The sequence below is a fragment of the Euleptes europaea genome, chromosome 11 (assembly GCF_029931775.1).
Source record: "Euleptes europaea isolate rEulEur1 chromosome 11, rEulEur1.hap1, whole genome shotgun sequence".
NCBI lineage: Eukaryota > Metazoa > Chordata > Lepidosauria > Squamata > Sphaerodactylidae > Euleptes > Euleptes europaea.
In genome coordinates this window covers 53,100,256-53,112,534 of record NC_079322.1, presented here as the reverse complement: position 1 = coordinate 53,112,534, position 12,279 = coordinate 53,100,256, and the positions used below count along the sequence as shown (strand labels likewise).

General features: G+C 40.4%; 1 protein-coding gene across 2 annotated transcripts in view; it reads left to right on the top strand.

The window, feature by feature from the left end:
* Positions 1-11,953, top strand: part of CDK14 (cyclin dependent kinase 14) — a 242,454-nt gene extending 230,501 nt beyond the window's left edge. For both annotated transcript variants that reach the window (XM_056857332.1, XM_056857333.1), the window contains 2 exons: positions 5,879-6,018; positions 11,807-11,953. In XM_056857332.1, the coding sequence (XP_056713310.1) occupies positions 5,879-6,018; positions 11,807-11,922 (256 nt within the window). In that variant the 3' untranslated portion in view covers positions 11,923-11,953. The remainder of the gene's footprint in view (positions 1-5,878; positions 6,019-11,806) is intronic.
* The last annotated feature ends 326 nt before the right edge of the window (positions 11,954-12,279 follow it).

The window sequence follows — 12,279 nt, the reverse complement described above, 5'->3', positions numbered from 1 at the left end:
AAACTCTTAAATACCCCTCTTAGCATAACATGTGATGTCATGGCCAACAAACATTCTATGGTGTAGTAGTTAGAGTGACAGACTAGAATCTGAGAGATCTGGGTTCAAATCTCCACTTTGCCATGGAAACTCACTGGCTGACTTTGGGCCAGTTACACACTCTTAGCTTCACCCTCCTCACAGGGTTGTTGTGTACTTTTTTCTTTAGTGTATCCCCACAGCTTTCCATATGAAGCTGGAGCTCACTCTTTTAGCAAAAATGGTGTGCAGTTTGGTTCTTGCAGGCAGCCAGTTCAATTTAAGGTTTTCTCCTGATTGACCTTTGTAGTTACAATAAAGGTATTCATTTGTTATGTACTGTTCCAGATGACTTTGTTCAGGCCTGATTCAGACAGGCATGCACTGAAGAACCCTTAGGAATCAAGTTAGTCTTCCTGTATCCGATCATTGATCTTCTATCAAGAGGTACACCTTAACAACATTTTGGTTCGCTTTGGGCATAATATACAAGTAAAAATATGACTAGAAAATGTTTACTCCATTTTATCTTAATAAAACATAGTTATTTACTCAAAAGAAAATGATGATATTAGAGGGCAATTATTTGAGTGTATTAAAATGGATTGGCCAAAATAAGCACATTACAGGCAAGCAGCATCTTCAAAGAAGACACCCCAGATCAATTCAGTTTCCCATATTTATAAATTTCAAAAAATTATCTTCCGATAGCTAGCTGTCCTACCTGATAGGGATTACATGCTTAGCTAACTGGTTATCTTATAAGTTCAACCACCAAACAAAGTTATCTATCTATCTATCTATCTATCTATCTATCTATCTATCTATCTATCTATCTATCTATCTATCTATCTATCTATCTATCTATCTCATAACAAAGACTATAAAAAATCAGGATCACAAGCTTCTCATACATTCAGCAATCTACTGGACTCCAAGCAGTGCACTCCATCTATCTTCATTCCTACATTTAGTTGGGTGTTGTTGCCATTCTCAGACCCTTCTGGCATCTGGACCAAAAAATATTACCTTTATTGATATGGGTTAGGCATTTTCTAATCTACTGAAGGCCACATTATTCTGTTATTCCTTTGTTCCTTGTATAAAACAATCCCATTTTCCTTCCTGCTGCCCTTGCCAGAGAGGTGGAGGGGAATCTGCGTGTGTGAGAGAGGGATTCTTCTTCCCCTAGCTCTTCTTTCTCACCCACCTTTCTTTGGTTGCTTCCAGCACCCAAGTTCTGCTCTCACCATTTTGTTTTGTTTATGGTATTTCTTACACTATTTTATTTATTCCTCCTTTCAATCTCAATAAGAAAGGCAGACTATAAATACATTTTTTTAAAATGTAGCCATTCATTTAAGTATTTCTCATTTGAAACTAGTTCAGTCATGTCTGGCATCGTTTGATATTTAGCACATGAATATGTGTGTGTTATAAGTGCTTGTTATCAAAGATTTTATTTTACCAGGAAACTCTATTATTGTTTTACTCTATTATGGTTTTATAACCAAAGCAAATTAAGGCCACAGGCCACTTGTTTGTTGCATTCAGCATTAATTGAACAATAATTTTTTGCACAGTCAAATTCATATGGTTTTCCAGAGATAAATTACACAACCATTCTGAACAGTAGGAATTTATCTATGGTGGGGGGGTTTTAAAGCTCCTTATGGATCAACCAAATGTAATCCCCAATTGTTGTTCTCTTTCAAATGTATAGAAGATGTGCTTAATTTAACATTAACCCCAGCCCCATTTTACCCATTTCACAGCACAAACATTATCAGTAGGGGAGCATATTAATATATATATATATATATATATATGTGTGTGTGTGTGTGTGTGTGTGTGTGTTTGTGTATGTATATATACATATACATTGTGTGTGTGTGTGCGTGTGTGTATATATGTACATGTGTGTGAGTGTGTGTGTGTATATTATGTATGTATATATACCTATACATATGTAAATAACCCCTTTATTATTGAATAATGGTTCCTATAGAAAATCAGGTCACTTTTGTATGTGGATTTTGTTACCTCTGTTGGGGAATCTTTTTGCTGCTTTAAGCCATGCAGCTGAATTTGAGGCAAGGATTCAACTCTATAGTATTATACTTGGGCAGTTCTGCCAAGTGACTTTAGATGTATGTGATCAGTTTTTCATGAGATGGTATATGCAGACAATTTGAATATGCTTTTCACTCCCTGTGCCTACCAACTGTGTCTTTGTGAGTAGTCTATGTACTGACATTTATGAGTGCCCTTCACTCTGAAGTATTTTCTTGTAAATGTCAAGGAAAACTCAACGGAACAATTCCTACTATTTGAATGCATAGAATAAATCTTCTCAAAGAATTTGGGCTCCAGTAGATAGGTGACACTGCCCTGTGTTTGCACTTCAAAGTAAAATGCAGAAGAAAATAGCATAGTTTATGTTTTAAATCTTTGCATGCTTGAGCCCCATACAATAGTCAAGTTAGACTCAAAGACTAGGCATACTCTCAGATGAAATAAAGGACTAGTTTTGGTCCTTAGACCCCACCCCCATTGGTGAAAACTTCCTTGCCTTGTCACACAAATAATCAATAGCAGTGCCTGTCCCTCTACACACACACACACTTCCCACCTGTCCAGCATGTCCACTGTCATCTTAATGGCAAAAAAACACACGCAATACCATCAGTTATTAGAACAAGTTACCCCCCCCCCCAAATCTAGCTGCAGTAGAAAACTTCCTCAGCCTAAGGCAACATTCTTTCCTGGCCACAGCTCATTCTACTTATATGCAAGTTGAGTATTCCTTCTCCGAAAATCTGAAATGATCGGAAATCTGAAACGTTATGAACACTGACATGACTCCGACATGACGCCTCTGACCTCATGTGACAAGTCGCAGTCAAAACGCAGGTGCTCGTCAGACAGTTTATTCAGCATCTCCAAGGGAAAATTGCTTATCAGTAGCCTATAAATTCAGAGTCAGGAATGATGGTGATGCCAAACAACCACAGACTGTCCACATGGGTGGCTGAGATATTGACACCTTTGCTTTATGATGGGTCAGTGTACACAAACTTTGTTTCATGCACAAAATTATTAAAGGTATTGTATAAAATTACCTTCAGGCTATGTGTATAAGGTGCATATACAGCATAAATGAATTTCGTGTTTAGCCTTGTGTCCCATTCCCCGGTATCTCATTATATGTGTGCAAATATTCCAAAATCTGAAAAAATCTTATATCCGAAACACTTCTGGTCCCAAGCATTTTGGATAAGAGATACTCAACCTATATTTAGTGTTTTTCCCATTCATTACAATCAGCACTTCCAGCTAGCTGTAGAAATTCCAGAATTTCTCATAATTAACACTAATCTCACAATTTGGAGTGGAAAGGAATGATTCTATTTGGCATGTTTTCAGAGCACTAAATTCCATGTGGAATTCCATCACTTCATCAGGGGTCACAAATCAGCAGCCCTCGTTTCAGGAGGGCAAATTGGAAACATTCAGAATGAGCAGTTGGTCTGGTTTCGAAGGTTATGCTTTGAGATGAGGTTGTGGTTATTTGGGGGTTTTTTTTTAGAGTAAGCAAATTTGTTGCATCTGGCTGAAGGCCATTACAATTTTAAATTAGATTTAACATATACAAAAGAACATTAATAAAATCAGATTCAATGGCAACAAGGAGTTATGCAAATAAGATTAGGATGGTGGCAGACTGAGGAAAGGAGAGAATATGTACCGTATTTTTCGCTCCATAAGACGCACTTTTTTCCTCCTCAAAAGTGAAGGGAAATGTCTGTGCGTCTTATGGAGTGAATGTGCGTCTTATGGACCCTAGCCCAGTCCATCCGGGACTCCCAGAGCCGGGTGGAGGGACCCCCTCCCGTCAGCTGGCTGGGCGCGCCGGAACGACACGAGCCAGCTTTCCCCGCCCCGACGGCCAGCTGGAAGTGGGCAAGGCGCACAGAGCTGGCTGGACACGCTGGAATGGCGCGAACCAGCGTTCCCCGCCCCGACGACCAGTTGGGAGGCGGGTGGTGCGCACAGAGCTGGGCGCGTCGGGACGGCGCGCTGGTAGGCAGGCGGGGCGCACAGAGCTGGGCGCGCCGGAACGACACGTTGGTAGGCGGGCGGGGCGCACAGAGCTGGGCTCGTCGGGACTGCGCAAGCCGGCATTCCCCGCCCCGACGGCCAGCTGGTAGGCGGGTGGGGCGCACAGAGCTGGGCGCGTCGGGACGGCGCGCTGGTAGGCAGGCGGGGCGCTCAGAGCTGGGCGCGCCGGAACGACACGTTGGTAGGCAGGCGGGGCGCACAGAGCTGGGCTCGTCGGGACTGCGCAAGCCGGCATTCCCCGCCCCGACAGCCAGCTGGGAGGCGGGCGGGCCCGCACAGATCCCGCTGGGCACGTCGGGACGGTGCAAGCTGGCGATCCCCGATCTGAAAGCCAGCTGGGGGGGGGGCGTCGTATGCTCAGGTGCGTCTTATGGAGCGAAAAATACGGTAATCATTGGGCATAGTGTAGATTCTTCTCTCCCCAGATGATCAGAAAGTGCAACTTAAGGGATGCCCTTTCCTTTTCAAGTTATGGTTTCTCTCAAGGTTTGTGCTTGGAACTGCCAGATGATGTAGTGATGGCCACAGGCAATCAATCAATCAATCTTTATTTAAAACAGTCATAGACCAGCAGAGCTCTTCACAGTTTACCACTGAAACCCACAGGTTTATACAAATAGTAAAAAAAGGTTATTTGCATAATTGTTGCAAACTATATATACTACCCATTAAAATTATTGGCATACCAACATTCTCAGCAGTGTCTGATGGATTCTACAGGCCGCTGCACAAAACTTTGCCATTCCTGCTGTAACCTGTGGATTTTCATCTATAAGCAACATTTTAGTATACTCTAGACCTGAATGGCCGGGATGCCGACTAAGCCAGGGGGAGATAAACTTAGAACAAACCTCTTGGTATAGTGGACAGCACAGTAGAACATGCTCCATTGTTTCATACCCTATCGTCCAAGGGAACCTTTCTACTATCCAAAACCACCGAGGGAAGAGCTTGGCATCTAGCAAGGGTGAATGCTTTCCTGTATCTGAAGATCTGTAATTGGGAGAGGTAGGCTGCAGGAGAGGCTACATATCTGGACTGTTCTGCTGATTGAAAAGTCGGTGCCTTCTCTAAGATGGCCACAGGCATAGATTGCTTTAAAAGGGGCTTAGATATATTAATGGAGGTAGGCTTATTGGTAGCTACTAACCATGGTAACTAAAGGGAACTTCCACATTTTGAATCGTTAAACGTCTGAAAACCAGTGCCAGGAGGCAACGTCAGGGGAAGGCCTTGGCCTCTATGTCTTATTGTTGGACCTTCAGAGGAACTGGTTGGTTATTGTGTGAGACAGGATGCTGAACCACTGGTTTGATCCGGCAGAGCTCTTCTTAGGAGAGATACTGGAGAAGGTTGGTGGAAGTAAAGGGGAGAAATATTTCAGTAACTGTAGCACAGAGATCAAGAGCTTGGATTTTGCTGCATCTCTAAGACCAAGGAACCACCACCTCTGTAATCAGAAATATCTGATTACTACAGTAAAACCACCAGTTTTGTCAGGCCCTTTTATCAAATAGTAGTTGTGCTGATATTGCTAGTAGTATCTACCACCAATAGATATGAACAACTGTTACTGGTTAACTGGTGAAATGTATTCTTGTGCATGGGTCTTGGACCCATATTTCTGCTTGTCCTGTTCTCAGTGTTACATGGCATAACTAGTAGGGATGTGGACGTGAGCCCCACCCCCCAGGTTGCTGCTTTAACTTCCATCTGTTTCAACTTCCCTTTCTTTCAGGCTAAGCTATGTGAACCATGCAGAGGATCTGGCCTCCAAATTACTCCAGTGTTTCCCAAAGAACAGATTGTCAGCACAGGCAGCTCTGAGCCATGAGTATTTCAGTGATCTGCCCCCACGGCTATGGGAGCTAACTGACAGTGAGTATAACGAAACAGCTAAACAGAATAAAGGCAAGGGAGATAGTGTGTGTGTGTGTGTGTGTGTGTAAAAGTCTGTAGCTCAAATTCCATAGGTTGCTTAACACAGGAAAAATGGATTGCCCCTTCCTATCTCTACTCTGCAGTCTGCAGCTAGCTATCTTTGTATTTGATTATGTGTGCAGCCAAGAGAATTATATGAAATGTCATAAAGAAAAGCGTGGGGGGGATACAATTTACATATTTAGTGCTTTCCCCCTTCATAACATGGAACACTTTTAACTAGCTGCAGTGTGCAGGATGATAATCCTGTGGTATTTGATTCTCAAACGCTATATGTGTTATAACAATAGCCCTTTATAAAAGGGGGGCTTGGTATTCAGAAAATCATGGAACAAAAAGTAGACAGTTGGTTAATTTACAGGATTTAAATATATGTGAAGAAAACTTGTATAGCTTGAGAAGGTTTTCAGCAGTCAAGCATAACTTTTTTACCTTGTTACGCAAAACATGCAACAAACTCATGGCTTTTAATGCCATGAATATTTTTACTTTTTAACTATTTTTATATTTCAGACGTCTATATTTTCTTTATCAATATAATCACATATTAATTTTACTTTAAAGTGGTATTTTCTCTGTGCCACAATGATGTTCAAGAATACTCTTGACCAGTATGTAGTGCTCAATTTTGAAAGGCACATACCTTTAATGAGGTTTGGTTATTCTTACATCATTTTGCACTGTACCATCTGGATTTTGCAGGCCCTTTGGATGGAATCTTTGAGCTGGTTGAGACAACACAAACACACACACACATATATATGTAATGTGTGAGTAGGCAATCATAGATTTTGACAGATGAAAGTTTCTGTAATCATGTAGACTTGAATGTTGCTGCTGGTAAGTAACTATGGCCCAGCAATGCATGGAGTTACTTAACAGAATGGGTTGGGAACTGATAGAATAATTAGTGGAAATTAAATGTGTGTGAATTATTGGTTTCTATTTTTCTCTGACCCTACATCCAGAGTAACATATCCATTCATTGCTGTCCGTAAACTGGTGTCTCCCATCTAAAGTATTTTTTTAATTCTCTATTTTTATTTTGGCAAAGTCACAGAGAGGAAATGGAGGTTGACTGTCAAAGGCAGCTGTCTTCAGGGTTTCTGTTGCCTCACTACGTTATGGATAAACGCACTAGTGGATTCTAGTAAGAACCACATTTCCCAATTGGCATAAAAGTACCTTAATCCACCCCAAGATTAGGACAAACCCTTTCCCCCCCAAAAAAACTGGAAAAATATTGCCTCTGTTTAAAGAGTATATTTTCCCCAGCAAATATGAATACCTTTTTCCCCATATACCTTATAAAACTAGTTTCAATAACATATATCCTCTTATAGCTTATTCCTGAGCTTTGTGGTGGCCGGGGATGGCATAGCCAGGGTGGCAACCCCGCAGCACCTCCAAAGCCATTTTCTGGCCACTTAAAGGCTTAATAAAGCCTTTAAAAATCTTTCCCTGTGAAAATGGGGCATTTTGCCCCACTTAAAACAGCGAGGCTGTGCCAGCAAAAACCTGGCGCAACAACACTGTTTCAGGGGGGGCGTTCCCAGCCCAAAAGGGGTCAGGAAGCTACCTACTGGCAGCTCCGTCCTCGTAACTGCCTCGGATTTGCACTGGTGGAATGCTGGCAGGAGGCCAAGCCGGCGTCGCTGGGCAGTGCTGCCATGACCGCTCAGGGAGGCTGGCGTGAGCGCCTCAGCACCAGCATCCCTGACTCTTGTGGCAGTGCAAGTGGCCCGAGCAGCGACGCAAGCGGCCTGAACACTCTTGTGGGCACTTGCGCTCTTCCTGAGCTCTTTTCAGCCAAGAGCTCAGGAATGGGCTGTCAGCAACCCATTTGATATTGTATCCATGTCATAATTAAATCAATCACTGTATGGCTGGCCCCACAAACTAAGAGAGATAAGTCTTCTTGGAGGATTTCCCAAGAATGTGTAGAATTATATTTTTTTACATTAGCAAAAAGAACAATCCACAAAATGATTTGATTAAAGCTGAGTATATTCCAGGAGCACAGAATGTTAACAGGGGAGGGGGTGGGATTTCAAAATTTTTGTACCCTCATGTAATTTCTTGTGGGTTCCCACTTGTATCCCCAAATACTCAAGAGTATTTTAATTTTGCTAAAAAGTTGTCTTGCAGAAAGTATGGTGAGGTGTGAGTCATTCGTTCCAATCCTATGTGGGGGGGAGAAATAAATCAGTTTTGTTTTTCTGTTTAGTCAGCATGAAAAAGGGAAAACTATCACTCTGCGTTGGTGACATCTCAATCTTGCCTAACTGTATGGTTTAGTCTAGTCAAGATTTTGATAGGCTATGAATTCTGTAGTAATACTTTTCAGTTAATATGGACTTATTACCCACTTGCCACTTAGTTTATCAGTTGGTGGCTAAATCCGGCCCTATCAGTGAAATAAATGCCTACACATTATCACTATGCAGCAGACTGCCAACAGAGACAGTCTTGTCCTAGTCATTAACAAGCACAATATATGCAGAACACCAGAGGGGAATTAAAACCACAAAAAAATACCTCAGGGTGGTATTTTTAATATGAGAATTTAATTTGTAATTTCACAGATTAAGAATTTTGGCTGCATTAATCCTTTTATCAGCTCACAGCAGGTTATTTGCAGAAGCATAACCATAAGGCGATATTCATTGGCAGAAACACGTCTTTGCATAACGTTAAACATCAGGAGCAGTGAAACCTTTTGAAGGGGGAGAATAAAGATGGGGAAAATCATTATATTTTAAGGCAAGGTTCTGCTAAATGCCTCCAGTAGAAACAATTTTGAGTTACAGCAACATTATTTCTGTGTTTAGTAGATAATCATTATGGAGCACAAATCCAGATGCAAAAAAGGACAATCCCTGTATCAAATACTGTAATAGTTTTTATTTGGTAGAAATTGCAAACAAATTTAATGGGGGAAATAAATAAAGTATATTTTGACGTTTGGAGAAACGTCAAATTGATTTGGTTTAGGTGAGTAGTTATGATGCTTTGGTCAAGATTTGATACTCAAATGTTTTATTAATTAAATTGTGGGTACACTATGCCCAGTAGAACTCAAGTCGAGATGGTTAGATCAGTCTTCAAAGGCATTGATTACCATTTCTCATCACAGAATTCATAGGAAAAAACTTATACTGGCCATCTAACTCAGTATTGTGTGTTTGTATGTATGTACACCTACACTTTCTTTGAACACCAGTGTACTAAAGAACACACAGTAGAAAAGTCTTATTTTTGGCAATTAAAAATGTCCACTAGGTGACCCCTCTAATTAATTCATTAACAAAACTATTTCAGAACAGAATTTTTTTGTGCATGTTGGCAGCGCTGTAACATATAACATTCAAAACCGCTGGGACTAATGTTAACATTGAGACTTTCTCATGGAAGCTACCCCAAAAAGCTGTCCCTTTATTCCATAAATTGTATGTAATATTTATTCAGATATGTAGTGCTGGTTTGTAGATCCAGTTTGAATCAGCCAAAAGAACAACATGTAGTTTGTTGATTCCAAAGCAGAATTACAATGTGTGTGGAATACTGATTTGTAAATCAAGGACCAACTACAGTTTGTGATATATCATAAGAAATTGTGGTTTGTTACAAACAAGTAAATCTTCAAACTACAAGCCAATCATGAGGGAAGGGGGAAGCGCACAAGCCCAAGAACTTCCAAGATTCATTCTTGGACCAAACCAACCATAGCTTGTGTAGTTATTTGAAAGTAGCCTAGAAGTGTTGTGGTTAAACTAACAATGTTGAAGTTTGATAGAGTTTGGAAAGAATCTAAGTCCCCTATTGCATCTAGGACTCTTTCCCTGTTTTATTACATAGGGTAGCACAAGTAGTAACTGCACGGAAAGCTATCCACATTAATGTGTCCCTGTATAGATCAGGTAATTTAGTGAAATGCTGACCTCAATCATGTAGTAAGTTAGTTGAGGCAAAAGGGCTATAATCATCTCCACTCTGCCATGGGCCTTGGATGGATGACCTTGGGCCAGACATTCTCAGCTAAACCTACCTCACAGAGTTGTTGTGAGGATAAAATGGAGAAGAATAGAATGTTGTAAGCAGTGTTGGATCCCCACTGGGAATTAAAGTGAGGTATAAATGAAGTAATTAAACATCTAAATGTTGCCCTCAGCAGATCTACTATATTAACTAGTTTAGCTGGAGTCATTTTGATTAATTCCCCCATTTTTAGGGAAATAGGGAGAAGGGAGTTGTATGTCTCTGTGATTATCATCTGTGTTGGTAGAATTAAAGAGGTTCAGTGTAATGTTATAACATTCTTAGTATTTTTTTTCCAATCCCGTACATTTTTCAGTGAAAATGGAACCACCCTCATATTGGTGGTTATTTTTTATTTTCAGCAAAATGTAACAAAGGTACACAAGATGCCAGCTCTTCTACCCATTAAAATCTTAACGATCATGTATCAAATAGATACATGTCTTGTCATAAAGGTTTTAAGCCAAGAATATAAACTGAAAATAGAATCCTTACCAAAATGCCAGACAACTTTCGGGATGGATCCAGACAAAAAATTTCCAATGGCAAAATGGAATTTTCTTGACTTTCCCCCTTCCCATCGCAGCCCACTAATCTCCACAAAATGCTGCTCCTTGGGGATATTGGTGCCTGAGGAATGATGGGCAAATTGGTGGAAACTGCCAATTTAGTCTGGATCCTAACCCTATGTTTACAGACTCTATCATAATACATGTCTAATTGTTCCTATGAAAAGGCATTCTCATGTCTTCAGTTCTATGACTTGGAGCTTTGTACAGTTCACTCGAGTTTTTCAAGACAGTGAGCGTAAAAATATGGTGAGGATTGTTCATAAGCTGTGACCTTTAAATAGGAATAGTAGATGTATTTGTTGTTTTTGATATATAACAAATCAACTCACAATGTCTCCTATTTGTGTGTGTGTTTTCAAAGCAAGGTTGTGTGTGTGTGTGTATGTATGTGTGTGTGTGTGTGTGTGTGTGTGTGTGTGTGTGTATATATATATATATATATATATATATATATATAAAATAAATAAATATATATTTTATTATATATATAAATGTTATTACAGTCAATGACCAGCACAAATAAAATATGTAAGTTACCACTTTACAGTCGTCTGAAAAAAAATCTGAATAAAACATGCTGGTTCATTAGTTAGTAAAATGAATGAACCACTTGGTAAGAAAAGGAGAGCACATATAATATAACTGTTTGCCTTCATTTTCAAAACTGCTGGTTAGCACAGCCTCTCCTCCGTCGTATGTCAATTGCAACGGCACAGAATCTAGCAACTGAATACGTTATATCTGAGTTGACATCTTGTAGCAGGGATGACATACGGAACTGCCCATACTGGCTGGAAGATTTATGAATTAGTGGTGAGATGAACCTTTCTCTGATAGCTGTATAATATTGACAATGAAAAAGAACATGTTCAAGGGTTTCTATATATCCAGAACCACAGGGGCATTTTCTCTCCTCATATGGCATCTTTCTGTAGTGGCCCTCCTGGATGGCTGATGGGAGGGCTTGGCATCTGGCCAGGGTGAAAGCTCTTTGATGAAGGTTGTATGAATTTCAGGATACAAGTGTGGAGGAAAGGAATGCTTTTTGTAGAAGGCATCATAGTCTTACCAGCTCAGAAAAATATAGTAACCTGAATTCCATCTTTTCTCAACAGTGTCCTCTATTTTTTCCGTACCGAATGTAAGATTACAACCAGAGGCTGGAGAAGGCATGAAAGTCTTTGGAAAAAACAATATTTATGGCAAAGGTTTATCAAACATTAAGCACTAAGAAGCATTTTGATTTCCCACATATAATTCAGGTAAGACTGCCTTTTCTGGAAGTGTTGTTTTTGAGTAAAACTTTTTCTTCTTGGCCACATTAAATTGTGGCAGCAGCAACTGTGGCTGTCCAAAGAAACTGAAAGGGAGTTCAGCAGGATGTAAAAGAGTATTGTGTCTATCAACTTATTCAAAGGCAGCGGCAAGATCTACAAAAGCCTCACTGAGGTGTTTAGTAGGGCCTTTTATCCAGTCCATAGCGAAACACTGCAGTCCAATTTTTGTAGCAGCCTTTGGCCATACACAGTAACCTGAACCTTGAACTTTACAGACAATTGTGTGATAAAACAAAATGTGAGACTTGCAG